Source organism: Podarcis erhardii, assembly GCF_964252035.2.
Source record: "Podarcis erhardii genome assembly, chromosome: 5".
Lineage (NCBI taxonomy): Eukaryota > Metazoa > Chordata > Lepidosauria > Squamata > Lacertidae > Podarcis > Podarcis erhardii.
The window spans coordinates 8,676,650-8,704,537 of NC_138509.1; the positions used below are offsets into that span (position 1 = coordinate 8,676,650).

At 44.1% G+C, this 27,888-nt stretch overlaps 2 protein-coding genes across 2 annotated transcripts in view; one reads left to right on the forward strand and one right to left on the reverse strand.

The window, feature by feature from the left end:
- Positions 1-6,418, forward strand: part of FGFRL1 (fibroblast growth factor receptor like 1) — a 175,908-nt gene extending 169,490 nt beyond the window's left edge. The window contains exon 7 of the mRNA XM_081860981.1: positions 2,298-6,418. Within this exon, the coding sequence (XP_081717107.1) occupies positions 2,298-2,719 (422 nt within the window). The 3' untranslated portion in view covers positions 2,720-6,418. The remainder of the gene's footprint in view (positions 1-2,297) is intronic.
- Positions 1-27,888, reverse strand: part of SPON2 (spondin 2) — a 130,079-nt gene that overhangs the window by 27,934 nt on the left and 74,257 nt on the right. The window lies entirely within an intron of this gene.

Here is a 27,888-nt window from a genome sequence, read left to right on the forward strand (position 1 = left end):
AAAGTGAGTTCTCCTTAGATGAACCAGCCAGGCACATTTCAACAAGGCATCTTCAGTGAATAAACATTTGTAATCTTAACACAAAACCCTGTACCAATAATAGTGGTTTCGTGCCTCAGATAAGGTACGAAATATTGTTTAAAAACACAGTATGTTATACAACCTTTAACTTTATAACTTCAGTATAAAAATTTCAAAACTGGAATAAATAGTAGTCCAAATTCAATATATTTAAATCCAGCACAAGAAATAAAAAAGAGAAGTTCTTTGAATTATAAAAGAATATAGTCCAAGATTACAACAGATTATACTAAGCATATCTTGCTCAGCGTTAGCAACTTGCCTCTTTAGTCTCTAGTTCTGCTACAGGCATCTGAAGATTATTATTAATACTAAAAACCATTATGAAGACATTGCCATGAATCATCATCTAAAATCATTAAACCTGATGAAGGACCCCTGGAACTGTCAGAGGAGGACACAGAGCTACCTCCCAGTCCACCCTTTTTGCAACGGTGTTATCGGTCACAAAGCAACACAGCTGTATAGTTAATTTTGAACACAGTGGAAAATCCTCCCACAGCTCTAAAACTGCTAGGTAAAGATGATCTCTTCTAGGGTGCTTAACCTTCTAGCCATAGGAAGTACAGTGGAACCTCGGGTTATGAACGTGATCCGTGCGGGAGGCACATTCACAACCCGCAGCGCCGCGTCTGTGCATGCACGGGTTGCGATCCGACGCTTCTGCACATGCGCAAAGGGCAATTTAGTGCCTCTGTGCATGCGTGAGCCCCGAAACCCAGAAGTAACTCGTTCCAATACTTCCAGGTTCGGCGCAGTGTGCAACCCGAAAACACATAACCTGAAGCGTCTGTAACCCAAGGTACCACTGTATCTAATAACTCAAAGATCCTCAACGGCCAGTTATTAAAATAACTGACATCCTATCATTATGCACATAGCAAACAAATTCACTATAAGCTATAGTATAGGAGATCAGTTTCACTCTTCATTTAATCCACCTGGCATATTAAGATCTTCAGGGTGACTACACAATCCAGTTGCCACCTTCTCAATTTGTACTATGTAGGGTCCAAGACCTACGTAAGTCCATATTCAGTAAAGTGTTTCGCCAAAGGGACCAACATTCTATGCTCTAATACCCTTTATGCCAGCCCCCCCCCCCTATGCTCTAATAGCCTCTTTTTAATTTTTCTGGTGGACACACCCACATACATGAGCCTATAATGCACACTGAACTCCCTACATGAGCCCTTGGGTGTTGCAATGGTAAAAACATCGCAGAACATGCTTCCTTCCATCTGTCCAATTGACAAAGTCCTCAATTTGTCCTCACAGGCACAACAGTGGTTACATGGGACATTCCTTGTCACATTTTTTATTCTATTGATTGTGCAAACGCTTAGCAAATACCCAAGTGTCACTATTTATTAATTAAAAGAAGCTTTGGGGGAAAGTGATTTGGAATTTGAGAAGGGGAGGATGGGAATAACTTCCAGGCTTAGGAAAGGATGGGGGAGTCAGTCAATGTGATAGACGAGTTTAGAACCAAAACTCTTCATTTTAGAAATCCATCGATAAACTCACAAAAAAGAGAAAAGCAATAAAAATTAACAAGTTACCAGGCTTTAAATCAGGAGCACAGGGGTGACTGTTTCCTCATATCATTCTTAGCTTCCTCCCTTCCCTTACTGGTTTAAAAATTACTCCTTCCTCTGGCAGACCTTTCCGGCAATGTTGAGATTGGTGGAGTCTTGACTGGTGAGGTGAGGGGTGGGGCAAAAGTGGGGGTGCTGCAACTCTGCCTTATTCAGCTGCCCCCTGACCCATGTTTATCAGCAGCATGGCAAAAGCAGCATTGAGAACCTCCTTCTGTGTTAACCGAAGGTTTAGTCCCGGTGAAGTGCTTGGTGTACTGCAGCCCAGATACTCTGCATTGCAGCAGAATTCATCGGTGAACAAAACCAGCCTTTGCAGCTGAGCTGCATCTAGGCTGAAGTGCATAACTAAGTCGCATAGCTCAAGTCCCGACTCCTGGCGCGTTGATGAGAAGAAGGCATTGTTGACAGGAGCTTCATTTCTCTATCTGCTCTGAGCTGCCTTATTACCAAGCGCAGGTGTTAGGAAACCATCCTTATGGGTCACTCTGACAAGTAAAACACAATTCAGGAGAGTGTGTGCAAGCTTCTGCGTGCCTGACATCTGATTTGAATCTCCCTGGCCTGCTTCTAATTAACCTTTTTGCTCTCTTGCTCTCTCTTTCTGTTCCCGTCCAGATCCTAAGCCACCCAGCCCTCCCGTGGCTCCTTCTGCCAGCAGCCTTCCCTGGCCTGTGATCATTGGAATCCCAGCTGGAGCTGTCTTCATCTTTGGAACAATCCTTCTGTGGCTCTGCCAGACCAAGAAGAAGCCATGCTCTCCTCCCGCGGCAGCGCCTATGCACAGGCCGCACCCCCGGGACCGGGTCTGTGTGCCGCAAGTCCCCGACAAAGACTGCATCTCCTCCATAAACTACGAGGAATATGTAGGAGCTCAGCAGCAGCAGCAACAGCAGCAGCTGCTGAGCCAAGGGTCTGCCCTGGCCCCAAACATGGCTTCCAAAATGTACCCAAAGATTTACACGGACATCCACACTCACACGCATTCACACATCGAAGGCAAAGTTCACCAACACCAGCACATTCATTACCAGTGCTAAAAGGCTACGCGGAGTTTATCCTGCGGTACACTCTATGCAGACTTCTTTGAGTCAGAAAGGTGGGGCGGGGGGGAAAGAAACCAAATTGAACAAAACCATTTATTCCCCAAAAAAGAAGAAGCGATTTTGGAGAGAAATGCGGAGAAAGGGTTTTGTTGTTGCTGCTGTTGCCGTTTGTTGTTACTGTGACAAAGGAATGATGAAGGAATTCCCAAAGGCAAATGCTTGCGTCCCTGGAAAATGGGAAACTCTTGTTGCAAAAGTCAGAGGGAGAAGGGAAAGGGAAGCTGGGCCTAACCCTGTCCGCCCACCCCCAACCTTGGTCACTGCTTCTGTCCTTCAGCCACCTGTGGAAGCCCGAGGCCAGCGTGGCTCCATCCTTTGGCACACGCAGAAAAGGCCCGATGCAAAGCAGAACATAGACACAGAAGCATTTGAGTGACAGTGCAAAAGACGAAAAAGGCCACTGTGGCGCTTTCCGGGGGAGAGAGTTCTATTTAAAGTTGCATAATGCTGCCTGATAGTTAGCAATAAACAAGCTAGTTGTGAATGAGTGACACTTTTTGGCCGGGGGGGGGGGGGCTTCCTTTTAAAGGACTTGGCTCCCCTTTCCCCCAATTGCCCCAAAAGCAAAGGACAATGTTGTCCAACTCGCTATATTTATATTTAATTATAATAAGGATAATCATGCTGGTTTTTGTGAACACGAAAGAAAGGAAGAAACACAATCCCGTTATGCTGCCCTCGTCTGCGATTGTCAGATTTTTCAAGATTTATAGTGGTGTGCCTCTGAGCTGACAATTGATAATACAAAACAAGTTAAAGACGGTTCTTAAAAGAAGAATAAAAATTGACTCCAGGGAATTATGAATATGCTGAATATGCACTTGTGGGCATGGGGGAAGAGGAGGGAGGGGAAAGGGGGATCATTTTGTTATTTAATTCATTTCAGTTTGGGGTGGGGTGGGGATACAGCAAAACTGGACCATATTTTCCAATGATCTAAACCTTTTAAAATCTATATAGAGTTTTAACAGAAGACATGTATATTTAATTTATTTTTTAAAAGAAAAAAAATGTATGATATTTGTCTCAAAAACAGGCATTTCTATACATATTTTTGATCAAAAAATAAAGATTTTTTTTCCAGGTTGTTATAGATGCTAGGTTCTCAAATATAAGAAATATAGCTTTTAACAGTACTTTATTTAGGATCTTGAATGTCATATATTTGTTTGGTTTGTTACAATGGCTTTCTGCTCCTCTTCTTTTCTAGGCTCTTCTCCTGTGTTTCTTTCTGTCTTTGTTCTCAAGATTGTTCAACAAATCTTGTTCTTTGCAAAAGAAATCACAGATTATTTTCCAACAAGAAGGGACTTTAAACAAATAGCTGGTGCTTATTGATTTCACTCATGAAACTGCCAAAAATCAAATATGCAACAGTGGTTAAGTTTACTTCTGAAGGAGAGCTTACATTTGAGATCACGCCCACTGCATGGATAGTATTTCCAGAAGACCCTTTTTTGCACAATAAGTGTGCAGCTATTACTCACGTGATGCAGAGAATCCATCCAGTCCCCTCCTCAGAGTAGCAAATCTGTTGTCTATAAACAGTGCATTTTTCAAGGATTCAAACTATGCAACATAATTCTTTTTAATTGCTGGGGAAGTGCAGTTTCCTCCATGTGAGATTCATTTGTGTGTGCCAGGTGAAATGCCACTAGCGACACAACTCCCTCACTTAGGTCTGTAGCATGTTGTGACCTCTTTTAGGGTTATTTTTAAACAGGCGTCAAAAGCTCTGTTCTCCCTTTCTGTGTGATTCTGTTGCACGGGTAATACTGTAGCTTCAGATAAAACTAATGCAAAATGGTGAGGCGAAACAGCCAAGCTATATCAGCACCACCGCACTAGAGGTGCACATGCTCTTTTTGTCTCAGTTCCAGGGCCTGTGCAGAAACCCATCAGTAAGCTGCGCAAGATAGTTGCCCCAAGAGAGAGGGTAGGGGAAGAGGGAGGCAGAACTCTACTCACCTCCACAATACCCAATTACCTCCACGATACCCAATTACCGTATTTTTCGCTCTATGGGACACACCGGACCATAGGAGTGGGAGAACAGGGAAAAAAATTTCTCCCCCTCTCTGCTCAGCGCCCCTTCAGCGAAGCGGCCGGAGAAACGGAGCCCCTTCCATTTCTCCTCCCGCTTCACTGAAGGGGCACTGCACAGCTCCTCCTCTCTGCTGAAGCCAGGAGAGTCTTGCTCTCCTGGCTTCAGCGAAAGGAACCCGAAGCCTTCGGAGCGCAGCGCAAGTTCCCGCTGCGCTCCAAAGGCTTCAGGCGGCTATCCCTGAAGCCAGGAGAGCGAGAGGGGTCAGTGTGCACTGACCCCTCTCGCTCTCCAGGCTTCAGCGAAAGCAACGCGTGGCCTCCAGAGTGTGGAGAGAGTGCTCCCTCTGCGCTTCGGAGGCTTCGCGTTGCTATCGCTGAAGCCAAGGAGCCTGCATTCGCTCCATAGGGCGCACACATTTCCCCTTAATTTTTGGAGGGGAAAAAGTGCATCCTATAGAGCGAAAAATACGGTAACCCTGAGCAATAGGATTTGGGGTTAGAAATGTGACCTATTATAGCCACATCTCTTAAATGGTCATTCCTAACCACAGGTATGCCAGTGCTGCACATAGGATAATGCAGGTGTGCTGAGTGTTCTGTGGTAAAAGTCACCGAAAGAAGTGATGAGCATTGGTGTTCTATGGGAAGTGGGTCGAAAAATGAAACAAAAACGACAGTACTTTGCCATCCTCCTCGCATGATAGAACGCAAACTGACGTGTGATGGAAGGACGACATTTTCCATTCACAGCCTGTCTTATTAAGGCCTCTGTTCTTTTTTACCATTATCGGTGTGTAAATTTTTTTTGCCTGTGTATTAGCTCATGGTTTGAAGAATCTGGCCTTTCTTAATTATTGCCGAGGGATTTTCATGTACCTCCACATTATCTGCAGTAGGCATAGTCTAAATTTCAGCGGGATATTAATTTTATAAATAAATAAATATAAATTATAAGCATGTTTAATGTGTTTAAATCCCATTAAATTCAGAGGAACGTATTTCCACGTAGATGCTGGCTGCCACAACTTACTTGCCACAAACCTTACAAATTCTTTGCTCACCTAGATTGCTCACCAGTCTCGGTGACACTGCCAAATACATCGGACATGGGCACTCCCATTTAATTTTGAATCTCCTCCTTAGCTTTTCTGGATACCTAAATAACCAGGATCACTAGATTTGATACCAATATCTGGGTACCTGTATCTTGGAACACACTTTAGAACGGCGATGCTCTGACATGTCTCTCATTCATTCCAATGGAGCTTACACAAAATTGTGCCCAAGGAGTTTTTGTTTACATGGCTTGGGGTTGTCACCGGAGATGTTCTATAGATTACAAAATGGTGGTGTCAATTTGGAGAAATCAATCCGGCTTCTACATGAGCAAAGGGAACGTGCTGTGAATCAAAGGTGAAACCACGATTGAATTTTGCCAGGTAGGTTTGGTCTGTCTGTCGCCCGTATTGTAGCTGCACACCTCAGGTTGACACAGCGAAATATCTACTGAGCATATGTTTTCCTAAAGTGCCACAGCTGTTATTTGAAACATTTCTACTACAAATGCAATAAACTCTTCTGCTTTGATGGTTGTGTGTTAACATGGACACCATAAAGGTTTTGTGAGAAGACGGATTCAGGGCGAGTCTTACGGGTGCCACCTGCCCCTGATAATCTTGCAGAGGCCTTTGAAGGTACCAATGACAGGTGTTTCCCAATGCAAATTATGTATTTATGTATTCGTTTGATTTATTGGTCATTGACATAATTTGAGCAGCCATAAGCAGCAACTCGTCCCTGTGCCAGCTGGGATAGTGAATACAGCCTTGATTCTGGGTGTCATTATTCAGAAATAAGTTCCACCATTCAATCGGCCATTCTCAAAGGGGAGTGCTAATGAAATCTAGGTGATTTTTACTTGTGTGGGATGGAGGCTTATGTGCCAGTCTCAAGCACAGTTCCTAGCTAGGACATCCCACTGAACTGTTAGGATTGCACTTAGAATTACTGAAATAGTTGACTCCACTCCACACCTTCAGGTGTATGTTGTCTCTATGTGGCTCAGGACAGCAGGGAATATGATCTCCATATCCACTATTCCTATTGAATTTAAAAAAGCAGAATGTGGAAGCGTACTCGCCATTCTTTTAAAGCACGTAAAGGTAAAGGGACCCTGACTCTGGGGTTGCGGTGCTCATCTCGCGTTATTGGCCAAGGGAGCGGCGTACAGCTTCCGGGTCATGTGGCCAGCATGACTACGCCGCTTCTGGCAAACCAGAGCAGCACACGGAAACGCTGTTTACCTTCCCGCCGGAGTGGTACCTATGTATCTACTTGCACTTTGACATGCTTTTGAACTGCTAGGTTGGCAGGAGCAGGGACTGAGCAACGGGAGCTCACCCCATTGCGGGGATTCAAACCGCCAACCTCCTGATCGGCAAGTCTAGGCTCTGTGGTTTAACCCACAGTGCCACCCGTGTCCCATTTATGTGTTAAAGCACATAACTTCCCCCAAAGAATATTGTTAAGAGTGCTGGGGGTTTAGCTATGTGATGGATAAATTACAGTTCCCAGGATTATTTGTAGTGTATATGCAGCCTGTGTTCTACCAAATTTTGATACACATTTTTCTGAACTAATGATACAAGACAACAGACTGCGACTTCATTTATTTTAACAAAAATAGTATTGTTCAGGCCAAGGGTTCTGCTAAAAGTTACCAGAATCTCTTAATGAATATAGGAACTTCAGCTATATGGTGAACTACAGTCACAGAAGTGGCATTAGTGTAGCAGAAACAAAAATCCCTTGTCAATCTGACCTGTGAACTTGGCCTCAAATGTCAAAAGTTCAAAGTGTTTCTAAACTCCCCCCCCCCCCCCGTCTTGTACTTTTCAGCCTTCTCAAAGTGAGAACTTTATCAAAATATTGCAGTTTTTAAAAGTGTGGGGTCGGTAATCAAGTTGTGAAGTGGTATGAAATATGGGGGAAATGAGGATTTTGGCATAAACTTGAAAATTCCGTTTTAAAAACTCATCTTTAATAATTATAATAATAATAATTGAATGTAACATATTTACACTGCTACAGATTGTCAGAGATGCAGCCTTTGCTGGTTCTAATTAAGGCAAATTTTTGAAAATTTCTGATCAGTAAGAGGAAATGGCCAGGAAAAGCTTTGTGACACCAGTACTGTTATTAATGTGTATTTACCCAGAATCCTCTGTGGATCCATACATTTTCTACCATATGCATTATCAGAATCCATGGGTTCACAACCAGATGGGGGGTTTTTTGGGCAGGAGAAAAGGGGCCACTGTTGCTTTTCCTTTGGCAAAATGGGTGAATTGTCTGGCCACACCAGAGCTGCCCTTATGAATGGGCTGGCAGTGTGAAAGAAGAGGTGACTGCCAGGTGAGCAGTCATCCTTTCCACACTGTTACCTTAAATCACTCTCAGGCTCTCAGCTCACTTGAACACAGATGTTGAAAGGGTTTTCCCCTCCTCTGGTGCTTTAAACTTCAGAACTGGAGAGTATTAAATAATCACTTCAGGAAAGACTTGGGTGACACTCGCTTTCAGCCATTCAGTTCAAAAGCTATGCTGAAATGTTGCAACACACTTTGATAAATTCATACATTACTTCCGCCATCATAACGCTTTTTAGTTCAGTTTTATTTTAATTGGGGGTTGATCTACAGACAGGCATATACCTTCCCATGTGGCTTTTGTCACATTAATCACATTTCCATCAATTGCTTTCATATTAAAGCAAGCTGAAGATCCACTTAACAAGAGTCGTAAGTAAAAATGGCAGCTCGGGTTGTTTTCCAGTTCATTACAAGTTGTAGCCATAAAAAGCCAATGCTTTGCCATATGTCATATTGATGTTTTTATGGTGGTTTTATTACCTCTGGCTCGTTTCCATGCTAAAGAGCAGTACCTTTGTAACACTGCCTGCTTAGCATGTTCTGATTATCATATTCCATTGGCCACATTTTGTACACCAGTTGTTTTCTTGCTCAGAAGAGCATGTATTTGAATAGTTAACTGCTGAATAAATAGTTAATGGTACTACACTCACTAGGTAATTGATGGATGGGCATTGGGTTGAGATGAAAGACTTGATGTCACCAGAATTCAAATCCACCATCTCTGAAAACATCAGAGATGCCACCATTCTCTGTGTAAAGGCTCTATCAGCTAAGATGCTCCTTTAGCAGAGATCTGCCCACAGTTCCACCCCTAAACTGGGTAGAATTCTGGATGGGGCATGGGTAGCCTGGGGGAGGAGGAACATCATCAGAAGCCACCCACCTGACTGGGTTTCCCCAACCACTCTGGGCAGCTTAAAGGTAAAGGGAACCCTGACCATTAGGTCCAGTCGTGGCCGACTCTGGGGTTGCGGCGCTCATCTTGCTTTATTGGCCAAGGGAGCCGGCGTACAGCTTCCGGCTCATGTGGCCAGCATGACTAAGCCGCTTCTGGCGAACCAGAGCAGCGCACGGAAACGCCGTTTACCTTCCTGCCGGAGTGGTACCTATTTATCTACTTGCACTTTTTGGCATGCTTTTGAACTGCTAGGTTGGCAGGAGCAGGGACTGAGCAACGGGAGCTCACCCTGTCATGTGGATTCGAACAACTGCTGACCTTCTGATTGGCAAGCCCTAGGCTCTGTGGTTTAACCCACAGCGCCACCCACGCTCATTAAACTCAGTAAAACTTCAAACATTAAAAACTTCCCTATACAGGGCTGCCTTCAGATGTCTTCTAAATGTCAGTTGTTCATTTCCTTGTCATCTGACACGGCATTCTACAGGGTGGGCGCCACTACGGAGAAGGCCCTCTACCTGGTTCCCTGTAACCTCACTTCTCGCAATGAGGGAACTGCCAGAAGGCCCTCAGAGCTGGACCTCAGCATCCAGGCTGAATGATGGGGGTGGAGACACTACTTCACGTGTACAGGACTGAGGTTGTTTAGAGCTTTGAAGGTCAGCACCAACACATTAAATTGCGTGCAGAAACGGTGTAGCCTTCATTGAATCCCATTTCCCCCATTTCTCAAACATCCCCACAAATACAGGAAATCTACACCAGGACAAGACCGGGCATAAGTAATTCCCCTCCTTTTTTGAGTCCAGCGGGGAAGGAAAGGATTGCTTTCCACCACTTTTTGTTGTACCGCTTCCAACCTGGGGCTGGATTGAATGCAGTGGGCATTAATGCAGACATCACTATGAGCAGGTCTCCACCCCGTGAAAATGTGACTATTGAATTCTCTGCCTGCCTCCAGCTTTGTGTCCATTAGACTCTGCCTACTACCAAGTCGGACCACTGATTGATCTAGGCCGCTTGGTCTACTGCAGAAGTGAGACTCCAAGATCTCTAATGCTGGCTGAGATGCTTTTAACTATGAAGCTGAAGGGTTGAACCTGGGACTTGCTACACCCCAAGCATCCTCTGCTGCTGAGTTCTGGCCCCCATGTTTTTGAGATCAAGCCTTATTGAGCAAACTCTTGAGTAAAAATGCAAAGGATTGGGCTGCTCAGGTTGGAAGAAACACCAATAGCACAGCCAGTACTATTAGTAGCTTCAAACTGTTGAATAAATGCTTGTACTGAACTTTACGCAAACATCGTTTATTTATGCATACCGGTGGGAAGGTAAATGGTGTTTCCGTGCACTGCCAGAAGCGGCTTCGTCATGCTGGCCACATGACCCAGAAAAACTGTGGAAGCGGACAGATGCCAGCTCCCTCGGTCTTTAAAGTGAGATGAGCACCACAACCCCAGAGTCGTTCACGCCTGGACTTAATTGTCAGGGGTCCCTTTACCTTATTTAAATATTGAGCTTTCCCATTTCAGCTATTGTCTCCAACAGCCCTGATAATCAGAGAGGCTCTGCTACATCTCCCTAAACAGATGCTGAGCTCTGTTGTTGAAATGGGGGGGGGGCAGGGTGCCCCATTTTGCTGCCTGAGAAAGCCTCCCTTACCTGGGTCGTGTGGCAGTGCCTGCAAAGCAGTGGTGGTGATAGCAGGTTCTGATGAGCTCTAGTGAGATTTTGCTGAGATTTAATGAGATCTCGCTGGAAGCCACTGCCAGTGGCAGAGGCAGTGTGCAGAGAAGCCCCTACTACTCCTCTGCCCCTCTCCTTCCGCCACCCAAGGCAGCTGCCTCAGCCTGCCTCATGGGTGGGCTGGCCCTGTATTGAAAGCTAGGTGCATACAGTTCTTGCTACTGGGTTCAACTTTTCCTCCCAGGGGAACGCAAACAACAACTGCTTGTCCATATATGAATTCCTATTGGATTAGAGCAGGGGCCAAAGTCTGCCAAGGCACAACTGATCAAGCTCCTTTATCAATACTGAAAAAGAAAGCAAGGTAAGGAACAGCGGCAGTAGCAAACGTGTGTTCCGCTCGATACAAGAGACCTTCATCTCGATATTCATTGCTGGAGCCTTCAAAACCCTGATGGTTCAGCTCAAAATTCAGTCTAGTTGTCAGGAGCGAGCTGGCAGTAAACTATGAGCAAGAACATAATCTCCACAGTCAAAACAAAACAAATTCCTTCCAGTAGCACCTTAAAGACCAACTAAGTCAGTTCTTGGTATGAGCTTTCGTGTGCATGCACACTTCTTCAGATACACTGAAACAGAAGTTTCCAGACCCTGGAAACTTCTGTTTCAGTGTATCTGAAGAAGTGTGCATGCACACGAAAGCTCATACCAAGAACTGACTTAGTTGGTCTTTAAGGTGCTACTGGAAGGAATTTGTTTTGTTTTGACTATGGCAGACCAACACGGCTACCTATCTGTAACATAATCTCCACAGACTTGGTGGAGCGTCAGCCCAGATGAGCTACACAGCTCTTACCCAGTGGATCAGTTGTTGAGACTCAGTTGTTGAGACCATGCTTCATGTGAGCTGAATGCAGTATGTAAGCAAAACACTCCACTTGCATGAAGTCGCTATGTCTGAGCAAATGCTCGCATTGACGCTTCCCTCCCTATTCAAGGGTCCTCAAATTCATGTTCAGAGCTTTCTTGGCTCTTTCACAAATGTCAGAGACTGGCTGGATGAGGAGGTGTGGTGGAAGCCACCTGACCAAGAGCATGGTGTCCAGACCAAGGGAAGTAATAGTACCACACAATTCTGCCTTGGTCAGACCACACCTGGAATATTGTATCCAGTTCTGGGCGCCACAATTTAAGAAGAATATTGACAAGCTGGAATGTGTGCAGAGGAGGGCAACCAAGATGATCAAAGGGCTGGAAACCAAGCCTTATGAGGTATGCTTGAAGGAGCTGGGTATTTGGCCTGGAAATGAGGAGACATTATTTCCATCTTCTAATACAGTGGTGCCCCGCAAGACGAATGCCTCGCAAGACGGAAAACTCGCTAGACGAAGGAGTTTTCCGTTTTGGAGGTGCTTCGCAAAACAAATTTCCTATGGGCTTGCTTCGCAAGACGAAAATGTCTTGCGAGTTCCTGCAGGTTTTTTTCCCTTTCCCCCCCTTTTTCTAAGCCGCTAAGCCGCTTATCAGCTAATCCGCTAAGCCGCTAAGCCGCTAAAAGCCGCTAAACCACTAATAGCGCTAATCCGCTAAGCCGTCAATGGGCTTGCTTCGCAAGACAAAAAAACCGCTAGACGAAGAGAATCGCGGAACGGATTCTTTTTGTCTTGCGAGGCACCACTGTATCTAAAGGGCTGTCACATGGAAGATGGAGCAAGCATCTTTTTTCCTGTTCTAGAAGGTAGGACTCAAACCAATGGCTTCAAGTTACAAGAAAGGGGATTCCGACTAAACAACAGGAATAACTTCCTGACTGTAAGAGCAGTTTGACAGTGGAATGGACTCTCTTGGGGGTGGTGGTGGACTCTCCTTCCTTGCAGGTTTCTAAACAGAGGTTGGGTAGCCATCTGTCATGGATGCTTTAGTTGAGATTCCTGCATTGGACTAGATGACCCTCAGGATTCCTTCCAACTAAATGCATAACAGTACATAGTCTGATGGGGTATTGTGTCCCGACCTGCAAGCAAGTTCAGGAGCACCAAGTTCAGTTCTCCCATTATGAAAAGCATGCTAATAACTTCCTCCTCCGTCCCTAAATGCAGCAGATAGAAAATAAAGCATGCCCTGCAGCAGGAAAGACTATTTCTATCCAGCTGGTGTGCTGGATAAAGGGACCCCTGACCATTAGGTCCAGTCGTGGCCGACTCTGGGGTTGCGGCGCTCATCTCGCTTTATTAGCCGAGGGAGCCGGCGTACAGCTTCCGGCTCATGTGGCCAGCATGACTAAGCCGCTTCTGGCGAACCAGAGCAGCACACGGAAATGCCATTTACCTTCCCGCCGGAGCGGTACCTATTTATCTACTTGCACTTTGAAGTGCTTTCGAACTGCTAGGTTGGCAGGAGCAGGGACCGAGCAACGGGAGCTCACCCCGTCGCGGGGATTCGAACCGCCGACCTTCTGATCGGCAAGTCGTAGGCTCTGTGGTTTATCCCACAGCACCACCCGCATCCCTCAGGTGTGCAATAGTGCACCACAATGCCACCAAACACAAAGCTACCCTGTTTTACATCTCTCTGTTTATAGAGCTCATGAGGTTGCCGTTAGTGTCTTCGTTAAGCACTCTGTATCTATTTTAAGAGGGCATACAAGGTTGTCATTTTCTTCAAAGCCCAGTAAATTTAGCGCTAAATATGTTAGCTTTGTTGGGCTTTGGATCAGGTCCTAAATGATGAAAATAGATTCATCTCTAACACTTCTCTCCCTTTAAAGGTGCGCTAATTCTGCTCGCTCTCTTTTATCTCTCCCTAGATAATCTAAAGCCATTTTTTCCTGCTATGCAAAAGGGGCTGTTAGGTATAGGTTCCCTCCTTCTCTTCTTGAGCCGCCTCTACAAGTGATATCTTGAATGTCAGCTGCATTCACTCCTTTGAAATTTGATTTGTCCTGCTGGTCCCGGTGCCTGATTGAGGGCGGGTCCTTTAATGTTAATATCGCCATTGGTAATCATATGTATTTCAAGAATGCAGTGTAACAGAACCTGTCCGATTGTTGACAGCCATGAGTTTCTATGGATTCCACAGCTTCTATTGTTTGTTTGCTCCTATATTTTGGTGATTTGTCGTGAGCAGGTGTGTCTGGAATGCAAGAAGGCATTGCTTTCGCCATATTCACCAAGAAAAGATGTGAAGACTTCTTCAAGGAGACATCTCCTGCCATGTGACACTGCTTGGCCTTAGGCATCAGTGAATGCTTTGTGCATTACCCAAGGGCAAAGGACTGGCCATCGCCTAAGCAAGCACAGTGCCAGCATAACAGATGGGCATCCACGAGGTAGCCAAGAAGCCATGTATGTACATCAAGTGTATTTCAGAGCTGGATTCCCAGCCAAGAACAGCTGTCTATCCTTAGTTTAGATGCCTATAGTTTAGTGAGGGATCTGCCATTGCTAATCCAACTTCAGAGCGGGTTTAAACTTTCAAAAACGTATAAATAGCTTTCCCTGCCACAGAAGGAGAGCTTTGGACCCACTTTAAGCTGAGGGAGTCGAGTGTGTAAATGGGCTTTAGGAGAACCTTTCAGTGCCCCCACTTACCTTTTAGGAGCGGTTCAAGTGGAAACTCCATGACAGAAGCATTTCCCCCAAGCCAGTTCTTGGCAGAACAGGGCCAGAGGGACAGAAAGGATCTCTCATGAACACAAAGTACATGAAAGTCTTGGTGCACCCAGAGATGTTGGAAGGGTTCAAAGGCATTTTGTGCTGAGACATCAGCATCAAGGGTGCCAACTTAAATAAAATATTGGGGGTTGAGGAACATAATTGGTCACATGATGTGGTGCGCCTACACTGTTTGAATGGCAATGCCCATCAACTTTGGGGAGGGTCGAAGGGACCTCGGCTGCTAGGAATTGGCTCCTATGTTCAGCATGGAAAACTTGTGATGTTATGCAACTTAAAAGCACCAGAGGCTGTGACACATTTCCTCTTGCAAAGCACTGATCACTGCATTGCATGTGAAAGGCTTAAGATTTTATCAGAGGAGAGATTCAGATTCTTGTATCCCGCACAGTGGTGTTCATTTGCAAATACCTTGGTAAGGGGGAAGGAACATAATGTACCAGAAGAATCCTAGTACCGTATTTTTTGCTCTATAAGACTCACTTTTCCCCTCCTAAAAAGTAAGGGGAAATGTGTGTGCGTCTTAAGGAGCGAATGCAGGCTGCGCAGCTATCCCAGAAGCCAGAACAGCAAGAGGGATCACTGCTTTTGCTGCGCTGTTCTGGCTTCTGGGATTCAGAATAATTATTTTCTTGTTTTCCTCCTCCAAAAACTAGGTGCGTCTTATAGTCTGGTGCGTCTTATAGAGCGAAAAATACAGTACTTCCTTCATGTGCCAATGATGTTTTGCTTTTTATGTTCTATACATTTATTGGGAAGCTGCACACCAATTGGCTTATTCAGTTGGTATCTATGTTGACAATGTGATTATTCGTGTCCTTCCCAGAGACTAATGCCCACAGATGTGTTAAATGTTGAATGTTATTTTTGGCAGTATTACTATCTTTCTATTTTGAATATGCCAATTTCATGGACAGCCTCACTTCATATACATGCTCCCTAGAGTCGTGGTAAGGATAACTTCTGGTTCATTTCTCAGCAGTGTGTTAATGTTTGAAGAAACCAAACACACCGGGGACCCAAACAGCAGCTTTCTAAAAGCTCGGTATTAGGAAATGGATCAAGTTTGCTAGAACAATAAATATTGACTGTTGAAAAAGGCTTTAATGAAGAAAACAATGATACATTTGAGAGGTACTGTGTTTATCTTATACAAGGTGGGATTGGTGCAAAAAGTAGCAGTGGTTGTAATACCTTGCCCATATGACTGAGTTGCACATATATTGCTTATTTCATTTCACGTATTTCATTTGCTTCTGTTTGCGGATCAGAAACACTAATTCCCTTTAAAAGTTACCCAGTTCCTCCCCAATTCAATCTTGTTCTTTTCAAGGATATGAGCAATGTCTGGGCACAAGCCATATGACAGAAATTTATGGCCAATAAATTTCCTATGTTCCCTTTCCAGGAGAGTCTAAAGGATAATCACGTAGTGGGATCTCCTTAACCACCCCGCCCCCCACTCTGTTATATTTTGGCTCACGTAAAACTGTATTATGTGCTCTTAACTTAGGAACAAATACTCATGAGCCCGTGAGGAATTTTGCATAAATAAAAGTGTATGGGAAGGGATATTCCCAGGAGCCTTTCCTTCTTAAGAGGAAACTATTTCATTGGGCACACGCGCACACACACACACACACACACACACACACACACTGCACATATGTGTTATTAATGTTATCCAGTTAGAGATTCTGAAGTTCATTTCTCTGCACCTGCAGCCAGGTTGCCTATGAATCACAATGGAATGTTCCTTTCCTCCCCCTTCCCCACAATAAAGGAATGTCCAAGTTAGTCATGCAAAAATGTACAGAAAACCGCTTTGGAGTTGGTGGCAGTGAGAGTTGATATTTCAGATGAAGCAATGTCTGCCCAGGTACACCATAACTTGTGGCCGGTTCTCCTCACCAGTGACATCACTGGGGATTCCAGTGACTGTGCTGGATCTAGAAGCATGCAGAACACCTCCAAATTTTACTGTTATTATAATATATAGATTTGTTGTTGTTGTTTAGTTGTTTAGTCATGTCCGACTCTTCATGACCCCATGGACCAGAGCACGCCAGGCACTCCTGTCTTCCACTGCCTCCCGCAGTTTGGTCAGACTCATGTTTGTAGCTTTGAGAACACTGTCCAACCATCTCATCCTCTGTCATCCCCTTCTCCTTGTGCCCTCAGTCTTTCCCCACATCAGGGTCTTTTCCAGGGAGTCTTCTCTTCTTATGAGGTGGCCAAAGTATTGGAGCCTCAGCTTCACGATCTGTCCTTCCAGTGAGCACTCAGGGCTGATTTCCTTCAGAATGGATAGGTTTGATCTTCTTGCAGTCCATGGGACTCTCAAGAGTCTTCTCCAGCACCATAATTCAAAAGTATCAATTCTTCGGCGATCAGCCTTCTTTATGGTCCAGCTCTCACTTCCATACTTCACTACTAGGAAAACCACAGCTTTAACTATATTGACCTTTGTTGGCAAGGTGATGTCTCTGCCTTTTAAGATGCTGTCTAGGTTTGTCATTGCTTTTCTCCCAAGAAGAAGGCGTCTTTTAATTTCGTGGTTGCTGTCACCATTTTGATCACATTTGGTCAAAACTCTCCACTATGACCTGTCCTTCTTGGGTGCCCTGCTCGGCATAGTTCATAGCTTCTCTGAGTTATTCAAGCCCCTTTGCCACAGCAAGGCAGTGATCCATGAAGGGGAATAGATAGATAGATAGATAGATAGATAGATAGATAGATAGATGATAGATTAGATAGATAGATAGATAGATAGATAGATAGATGATAGATAAAAAGTTAAGACTTTTCTTTATTCATGAAACAAATAAATAAGCTCACTCTTCATCTGATGACCTCAGTGTGGGTTACAACAAACACTGCTACAGTAACTTAAACCCCACTCAAAGCCCGGGCATAGAAATGTGTCTGAACCAACCCCCCCCAAAGTGAGCAATCACTTTTGGGTGTCAGATGAACCTCTGAGGAGATGTCATTCCTGAGATGAGGAATGAGATGGGAAGATTCTATTCTGTGCCACCCCAACACATATCTTCAGAAAGGGCTTCTGACTATCTTAACACATGGTTATATAGAGAGTTCTTTCAGAAATTTTGGGCCAAAATCATTTAGGCCTTTATTTGTCAGCATTAGGGTCTTGAATTGGGCTCAGAAACAGAGACAGGCTACATGGTCCTCTTTAAACATAGTAGCTGACATCCTGGCTGCTGCTTTCTGCACTAGCTGTAGCTTCTAAACCATCTTCAGGAATAAACCCACGTTATAGTAATCCTACTGGTCAGTTACCAACCCTGTCCTCCATTTTGAATCAAGATGGCTGACTGAAATGTCACTTTAATGTGAATTTGCCCATTTTTTGGCATAGGGTTGGCTCGCTTCTCAAGATATAATGGACATACTCAGCACAAGGCTTTCTGAGGTGGGGGTGGTGGACTTCATCACTATTTGGACACCAGGTGCCATTCTGAATCAAAATATCAGACCAAAATGTGACTTTGGCCTGACTTTACCTCAATAAATCCACTGTGTGATCAAAAAAACACAGAATTTTATCTCATGCAAAAAGTATGGTGTATCTTACACAAAATAGCTTTGAACTTGGAAACGACTTTGCCTTTTGTCTATGACCCATCACTAATGTGCTACAGAATTTATTTTTAATGTAAGCAAGAAAAAAGGTATCTGTGAACAGGAGTACTGTATTTATTAAATAATGAACATATCTAAAATTTTACTGATGCTATTTTCCAGCTACATTTTGCTTCTTTAGCATCTCTTCCTAATGTTAACAAGAAATACGCCAGCATGCTGGGACTCCACCTGCCTTCATACGTCTTTTCCTTGGCAGAAATTTCTTGGTGAAACTGCTCCCTATGTTCATTGCTTACAGCAACCAATTGGGGTGAGAAAAAGTCAATATGTGAATCCAAGACCACCTTGTTTTAGAGTATAATGTGCCACAGAGCTACCTTTTCTGACCAAGCCTAATACAACAGACATTGAAACGCCAAGAAGAGACTTGCTGGTTATTAGTAATAGAGAGTTTGTCTTACAGCACGTTTTCTGGATTTTATTGTTCTTAAAGGTAAAGGGACCCCTGACCATTAGGTCCAGTCGTGGCCGACTCTGGGGTTGCAGTGCTCATCTCGCTTTATTGGCCGAGGGAGCCGGCGTACAGCTTCCGGGTCATGTGGCCAGCATGACTAAGCCGCCTCTGGCGAACCAGAGCAGCGCACGGAAACGCCGTTTACCTTCCCGCCAGAGCAGTACCTAGTTATCTACTTGCACTTTGACGTGCTTTCGAACTGCTAGGTTGGCAGGAGCAGGGACTGAGCAACCGTAGCTCACCCCATTGCGGGGATTCGAACCACTGACCTTCTGATTGGCAAGTCCTAGGCTCTGTGGTTTAACCCACAGCGCCACCCGCATCCCTTACTCTGTTTTATTGGGCTTAAAACAGACCCAGGACCCTCTTTGTTACCAACAATGGCCAGCATTTTTTGGAACATTTTTCCTTGCCATTTTGGAATACATGCCCAAAGAAACGTGAACCTTGCAGGTCTCAATCTGGTCAGTGTTTGGACCCGTGGCACTTTGAGTTTTTATTGGTGGGAGAAAGGTTGGATGGGCATGTAAGAAGACTGATACATTTAATACCCCCTCTTCTCTGTTTTCTCCTGTTTCCTCCATTTGGTTCCTTTCTGCCCTCAAATAATAACATCAGATAAAATCCGGCAGCATGCACAAAAGGCCGAGACCTATCAGACTGGCGGCTGGAAGAAAGTAGGTCCAAGCCTCCCTGTATGCAAAATCAGTGCAAAATCGGCCTTCCAGATGTTTTGGGCCTACAAGTCCTATCCTCCCTAGCTAACAGGACCAGTGGTCAGGGATGATGGGAACTGTAGTCTCAAAACACCTGGAGGGCCGAGGTTGCCTTTGCCTGCTCTTAGCCTTGCCCCTAAATTATTTTGGGGATGCACCTGAGGTGCAGGGACTGGCATAGGGTGAATTGTCCTGTCCACATAGAATTGGGGCCACATAGAAGATCAGGAGGTTCATGCTCAGTCCTACATTTAGGGGCAGGAAGATAAATGGGGAAATGATTAAAGTACCATCCTTTTCTCATACGGATCACAACACTAGAAGCAGCATTTTCTGTTTACAAAATGGCCATGAGGGTAATGGTATATGTGCACCTGAATATAGTGTTTAGTTTGGCCCCAAGTACCATTGAAATCGTGGGACGCAGGTGGCGTTGTGGGTTAAACCACAGAGCCCAGGACTTGCCGGTCAGAAGGTCGGCGGTTCGAATCCCCGCGACAGGGTGAGCTCCCGTTGCTCAGTCCCAGCTCCTGCCAACCTAGCAGTTTGAAAGCATGTCAAAGTGCAAGTAGATAAATAGGTACCGCTCCAGCGGGAAGGTAAACGGCTTTTCGGTGCGCTGCTCTGGTTCGCCAGAAGCGGCTTAGTCATGCTGGCCATATGACCTGGAAGCTGTACGCCGGCTCCCTCGGCCAATAAAGCGAGATGAGCGCCGCAACCCCAGAGTCGGCCACGACTGGACCTAATGGTCAGGGGTCCCTTTACCTTTACCTTACCATTGAAATCACCAAGATCCGCTGTGAAATGGGCAGGGCACCCTTCTTAGAAAACGGATTCAGCATTTTGGTGCCAATCTGTCTGTTTTCGTCATAAATATTCTACATTTTACTTTTATTCACATTAATGTCAGCATTGAAAGAGAGCAAGGCAAAAATGAGATTTTTCTTAACCAACATATTTTCTGGCTTAAGTCTACGGCCATAAATAGGTCCTTGACTCATTTTCTTCTCCCCTGAGCTCTTCAAGAGTTGTCGACTATGGAAAGGAATGCGCCTGGCATCCTCCACAGAGAGTTTCGGAGGAAATCTGCAGTGGGCCGAGCTTTACTCAGGAGACAGCTCAAACTGGTTTGCGGCACATCCGCCAAAATTGCTAACTATGAGCTGTCCAAGGCTTGTCAATAACCACAACATTTTGGCTCACGAGAACAGTAAGTCGTGAATGGGTAGCTACTAACCTTGTGACGAGATCTTTGGATGTTGTATTTAACTGGAAAGGGTACATTCATTTTCAAATCCATTTTCCAAGAACCTTTGACACAACAATGTCTCCTGAGTGTCTTCTTGTGGCCCAGTGTGTTACATCAATGATAAATTTAGCTATTTGCCATACTGGATACAAAGACATGGTTCCAACAGCATCTCTGTAGACCGCTAGAGTTTCTGGCTGCACCACATGGGGAAGCACTATAGGGTTTAAACAATCCAGCTTCAGGATCTGTCCTTCCAGTGAGCACTCAGGGCTGATTTCCTTCAGAATGGAGAGGTTTGATCTTCTTGCAGTCCATTGGACTCTCAAGAGTCTCCTCCAGCACCATAATTAAAAAGCATCAATTCTTCGGCAACCAGCCTTCTTTATGGTCCAGCTCTCCCTTCCATACATCACTACCGGGAAAACCATAGCTTTAACTATACAGACCTTTGTTGGCAAGGTGACGTCTCTGCTTTTTAAGATGCTGTCTAGGTTTGTCATCGCTTTTCTCCCAAGAAGCAGGCGTCTTTTAATTTTGTGACTGCTGTCACCATCTGCAGTGATCATGGAGCCCAAGAAAGTAAAATCTCTCACTGCCTCCATTTCTTCCCCTTCTATTTGCCAGGAGGTGATGGGCCCAGTGGCCATGATTTTTGTTTTTTTGATGTTGAGCTTCAGACCATATTTTGCGCTCTCCTCTTTCACCCTCATGAGTTTGACCAAACTGCGGGAGGCAGTGGAAGACAGGAGTGCCTGGCGTGCTCTGGTCCAGGGGGTCACGAAGAATCGGACAGGACTAAACGACTAAACAACAAAAACAGCAGTATCCTAGATTTGTAGAGTTGGTTGGGATCCTGAGAGCCATCTAGTCCAACTCCCTGCAATGCAGGAATCACAGCTGAAGCATCCCTGACAGGTGACCAACCAACCTCTGTTTTGAAACCTCTGCAAATTCCTTTAGTACCCTTTGATGTCAGGCCCCGGAGTGCCAAATTCAAAGTTCCATTTTGAAGTATGGGAATCTGGGTTGGTAGATCTGGATCTGTTTCAATCTGGGTTCAGGTCATAGCTGTCATCTTACAGATTTGAAAATAAGAGACCAGCAGCCTCAAAAATAAGGGATCAGCAGCCAAAATAAGGGATTTTCCAGGCACAGGTATGTTCAACTTCTGAGCCCCTCTGAGCCAAAGGCAGAAAGCCCAGCCAGCAGCCAAACAAAGCCTCAAGCGGTGGTTCCCACAGTGCAGCAACCCGGCAAAGGGGATGCAGCAAGGAAAACCACCGTCCCCTCTCCGCTGGGAAGCGCTGAGCAAAGGCGAGTCTCCAGGCAACGTGGCTGATTTGATCGGCACAAGGCATGCAAGCTCCACCCCCCAGTCGTTCTTAGACTCCTTATTGGGTGAGCAACACAGCCAAGCAACACAGTTGGAGCCTCCTTCCTCCCTGGCCGGCAGGGAGGGAGGGAGAGGAGCTGCTTCCTCTGAAACCCGGGAAATTTAAGGGACATCATCAATAAGGGACAGCAGCGGGACACAGCGCTGGGATAAGGGACTTTCCCGCCAAATAAGGGATGGTTGACAGCTATGGTTCAGGTATGGTTTTCGTACTTACTCAGCCTTTGTCGCCCTTGCAGATGACCTGTACCAAAAGCTGGAGAGGGCCAATGGAACTTTTCTACTGGATTCCTCAGTTGCTTGGATACAATTGACTAAGATACCCTCTAAGTATCCTACTCCACTCCTTCCTAAAAAGTCATCTGCAGAGAGCAGACTGCGTTTCGGCAAGCTACAGTCTTTTCCCTATTGCTGTTCAGCATCTATATCAGTGGCTCTCACAAGGCGTGGCACACTACACTGGTGTGGCAGGAAAGCATGGCAAGGATGGCGGAAAGATTCAAGGACAATCAAAGAAACATTTCAACATTTCGGTGTGGTATAGGAAGGTATCGTATCAAATTCTCTCCCTCCCCACCAAAAAAATACAGATAGACATCTTTTCAGAACGTGAGCATCAAGTGAAACTGAGGGCAGTCCTAGCTGCGATCCAGAATCACCATTTGAACGGAGTGTTGGAGAAAATTATATTTGGGGGTTGATTCATGTTCTTCTGTAGCTGCATTGCTTTATACTTTCTCATTCCTTTTCTTGTGCAAGAGTTTACACAGCAGGTAACAGAATCATCGACTTGGAAGGTACCTCAAGCTCCATCTAGTCCAACCCCTGCAATGTAGGAATCCTTTTTCTGGTATTGGTGTCAGTAATTACCTGGGTCTTCTCCCCACCCCCACCCCCCTTTTGAAGATGGAAGCAGGACACTTTGATTTAGCTTTATTTTTCTGGTGTAGATTATAAAGCAACCCTAGTGTTTTATCAGCTGAAATGGATCCAGTCAAGAAAACTGCTCTACAATTGATTCCCACTATTTATTTATTTTTTCACAATATATTCTTTCCCTTTATTCTCTCTCTTCCCCCACCCTTCTAACTCTTTGGTTGAGTTCGATTTCAGATAATATGCTAACAAGTGTGTTTGCTATAATTACCTTTGTACTTCAAAAATCACTAATCCAGCACCATCTTTGATGATTAAGGCTCCAAGACTTTGTGTACATAGGTGGGAAAGAAGAGGTCTCAGGGAGCGTTATGGAAACTCCACCTGAGTCAGCTATTCCCATGTCTGTTGGTGGTGAAAGCTATGTATTATTATTCTGTTTAATTAATTAATTAATTCGTTTATACCCCTCGTTTTCTATTTTAAAAAGCACCCAAGATTTATTACTTGTGAAAGCTAATATAGGAAAGATCATACCTGCACTGGTATCCTAACCTAAAGAATTGAACAAAAACGAAAGGGTCATTAATTCGTTCAGGAGATAAAGTCAACATCTAGAGTGTTATTGGTTGGTCATAGTCAGAGAAGCCCTAATAAAATGAGCGACTTTTAATTCCATTGGTTTTAATGAGTCTACTCCAAGTATGACTTTGTTGACCATCACCTATAGATAAATATATAAAGATTATTGAACAACAAGATTCTGTAAGGTTTTTTGTTTTTGTTTTTAATTGAAAAGGGGTCATGCTGGGGGGTGCGGGAACCCCTCATGCTGTGTCAGACATGTCCTACGCGTCGATTGTGATTGATCAGGAAACCGCGGGATGAATGTTGGTCAACCATGGGGCTGTTTTGACGCTGCCCGCCCACTCAGGGAAGCAGCCAGCAAGGTCCTCTCATAAGAGGGAACGTTTTGCCACTGCGCATGCCTGCCCTGTCGGGGGAAGCAGGTGGCACGCTCTCACCCACCTTGCACCCATCCCTGCCCCCTCAGGGGAAGTAAGCAGCACCCGCACACCCACCCCAGACCCATCCCTGGGTGGTAGATCACTGCCAATTTTTATATTGGATCGTACAGTGGTACCTTGGGTTAAGTACTTAACTCGTTCCGGAGGTCCGTACTTAACCTGAAACTGTTCTTAACCTGAAGCACCACTTTAGCTAATGGGGCCTCCTGCTGCTGCCGCGCCACCGGAGCACAATTTCTGTTCTCATCCTGAAGCAAAGTTCTTAACCTGAAGCACTATTTCTGGGTTAGCGGAGTCTGTAACCTGAAGCGTATGTAACCCGAGGTACCACTGTAGATCAAAGCCTACTTCAAGTTGGACCTGCCTGCTGTATTTGATTCAATATACAGTGGTACCTTGAGTTACAAACGCTTCAGGTTACAAACTCCGCTAACCTGGAAGAGTTACCTTGAGTTGAGAACTTTGCCCCAGGAAATCGTGTGCCGGCGGCGCAGCAGCAGTAAGAGGCCCCATTAGCGAAAGCACGCCTCTAGTTAAGAGCACTTTCAGGTCAAGAATGGACCTCCGGAGCGAATTAAGTTCGTAACTAGAGGTACCACTGTAGGAATGCCCTCCCATCAGATGTCAAAGAGATAAACAACTACCTGACATTCAGAAGACATCTTAAGGCAGCCCTGTTCAGGGAAGTTTTTAATGTGTGACATCTTAGTGTATTTTTGCTCTTTGTTGGAAGCCGCCCAGAGTGGCTGGGGAAACCCAGCCAGATGGGCAGGGTACAAATAATAAATTATTATTATTATTATTACAATGGGTCTTCCTGTAAGCCTCTCCACCGTAAGGGTAGAAGAAGCTACTGTGAGAAACATGAAACTACTTTTTCTCTCATTGGTGCTCATTTTCCTTCTTTTTTCAGTCTAACACAGTATAGTGGAGCCTTTTTTTCCAAGTGTCTTGGAAGCCGAACGTTTCAGAAGCCAAATGTTGAAAACCCAGAAGTAATTGCTTCCATTTTCAAAGGTGCTACAGAAGTCGAACGGCTTCCGCTGCGTGTCTCTCTTTTTTCTCAATGGATTTTGCTAACCACCCATTGCTCCTCAGTTTTTGAATGTTTCGGAAGTCAAACGGTCTTCTGGAACGGATTACATTCGAAAACCAAGGTTCCACTGTACTTGATGCCATCACACTTTCTGCTGTTCCTCTCTCTCTCATGTTATTGTTTATCCGAAGTAGGAATTGGGTAGCAGATAGAGTAAAAGGGAAGGTACACAGGATGTTATCAGACCTGTGTCTTTTGTAACAGAATCCAGGCCAGCCTAAGAGATATATATATATATATATATATATATATATATATATATATATATATAATTTTTATTAGTTTTTTTAACATATCATTTTCAACAGTAATTAAACATACTTTTACATCTTATTCAAATTTTTGATTTCCATCAATCCTGTCTGAAAATTCTACAATTTAATCTCTCAGTATGCATTTCTTATCTTCCCTATTACATTTCAAACTCATAACCAATATCTCTATCTTTTCCTACTTTGTAACACTTCGTATATTTCTCCTTACAAAACTTCTTGTAGTCCTACAAGCATAATTTGTTGATTACTGTAATGGTTATAAGGGGTTACTTGTGCGTAAGTTGCCGTTACTTTTGGCTAGAGTGCCTGGCTAACCATGCCTTGGCTGACAGCCCTCACTCCGTGGCCGTTCAGTCGCTTCCAGAATCCGTCAGTGGGCGTTTCTTGAGCCTCTTCCAGCATAAGAGCTGTTTGACGCCAAATCTCCTCCTACTCTCCCTGCGCGGAACCCTTCTACGCAAGGAAGGAGTAGGCAGAGGCGTCCCCGTGCTCTCTCCACTAGTCTCGGGTGAAGTGTCTTGGAGACCTCTCTCCGAATCCTCCATCTCCCTCCCTTCTCTACTGGTGTTACGCTGAATTCCTTCCCCCCTGCTGGTCCCCTCTCCAGCATCACTTTGGAGCCTTGCCTCCACCTCTCACTCTGATGTCAGTTCCCTGACAATTACAGTTGCTCTTCAAATAATTCATATACTTCTTCCAATCTTCTGTAAATCTCTGGTCCTGCAGGTTTCAAATCCTCCCTGTCATTTTGTCCAGTTCTACATAGTCCATTAATTTCGTCTGCCATTCTTCTTTCGTCGGAATTTCTTCTTGTTTCCATTTCTGGGCTAACAATACTCTTGCCGCAGTTGTTGCATATAAAAACAATTTAACATCTTGCCTATTAATGTCCTGACCTATAATACCAAGTAAAAATGCTTCTGGGTTTTTAAAAAAATGTATATTTCAACATCTTTTTCATCTCATTATATATCATATCCCAGAAGTTCTTTATTTTTTTACATTCCCACCACATATGATAAAATGTTCCTTCTTTTTCTTTACATTTCCAATATTTATTATTTGTCTTATATATTTTAGCTAATTTCACGTGTAATATACCATCTATATATCATTTTCATCATATTCTCTTTCAAAGCATTACAGGCTGTAAATTTTATCCTTTCATTCCACAACCTTTTCCATTCTTCAAGCTGTATATTATATCCAAAGTCTTTTGCCCAATGTATCATTACCGATTTCACTTCCTCATCTTTCTAATGCCATTCCAACAGTATTCTATACATTTTAGGCATTGTTTTACATTCATTGTTTAATATTTCTATTTCAAACTTTGCTTTTTTATCATCAAATCCTTTTTCCTTTAAATCCTCTTTATATATTTCATTGACTTGGCGATAGTGCAACCAACCACTTACATATCCTAAGATTTAACCATTTTGAATCCTAGACTCCGGTGTGACCTCTTTTGGGGAAAGGGCATAATCAGTTGAAAGGTCAATTAATTTGACTGCACATCTTGATGAGCACCAAGCAATGGACCCAGCCATTTTGTGCACCCTTTTAATGTAAAACATGCAGTTTTCAGTGCTTTCCCATTTGTTCACCTATAACATGCATTTTGCACACATATACAAAATTATATTTTTGTGTGCTCTTTTTACACAACCAAAAATGCATTGCAAACTCTGGAGAAGTGTGTCATCCAACTGGATATTGTGTTACAATCCAAATTCAAGTTTGGGAGTGTGAAATCAGATCGGTTTGCTGTGTGAAGCAGATCAAACGAATTCCTCTCCCATCCATCACGTGCATTTCCACTTACCAAGCCATAAATTCTATTCAGCTGACATACTAGCTACCTTCATAGATATAAAACATTATTAGGTCAATTAGGACAAAATTATTGCTGAAAAATATCTTAATCTGATCAGCATCTGTAAACTGATAATCATGTTTTATTTTTACAAGTGATTATTGTGATCGTTACTGAAATTTGTGTAAAATGTAACTGAGTGTGAATGGATTTAGAAGTTTGTTCATCTAAAGAAGTCATTTTATAACTCCAATTATTCGGAGTCAAAAACCAAAGAACTCCATAAATTGATAATATTTTACCATCATATCCATTCAAACTATCAGCCATTCATGTATCATGTTTCCCCATGATCATTTGTCAGTATAAAATAGTTTCTGTATTACTGATGATAGACTCTGAATGCAAATACATTCTCCAGCACTTATGATAGCAATAACAGCTTTATTTATAGTTAATAGGGGCTGTCATTGCCTTTAAAATTCAAATATAGCAGAAGTTGATTGAGGTCTCTTTGGATTAAATGCCACCCACTTGTCTTTGAGTGTAATGTTGAAGACGCAAAAGTTGAACAGTTGGGGCAGCCTGGTTTAAATAACTGAGGCATGGAGCAATAAGGACACTAATAGATTTTCAGTGTTGATTCTTTCCATAACCTTGACAAGGAAGAAAACAACCACAACTTGTCTCCATTCAGAAAGGAAAAATAACTGAACATCTGATATAGGCCAAAGGCAAAGGTCTGGGTTCTTTGAGGGCCAACCCACGCTTTCTTGCAAAATCCCAGCTT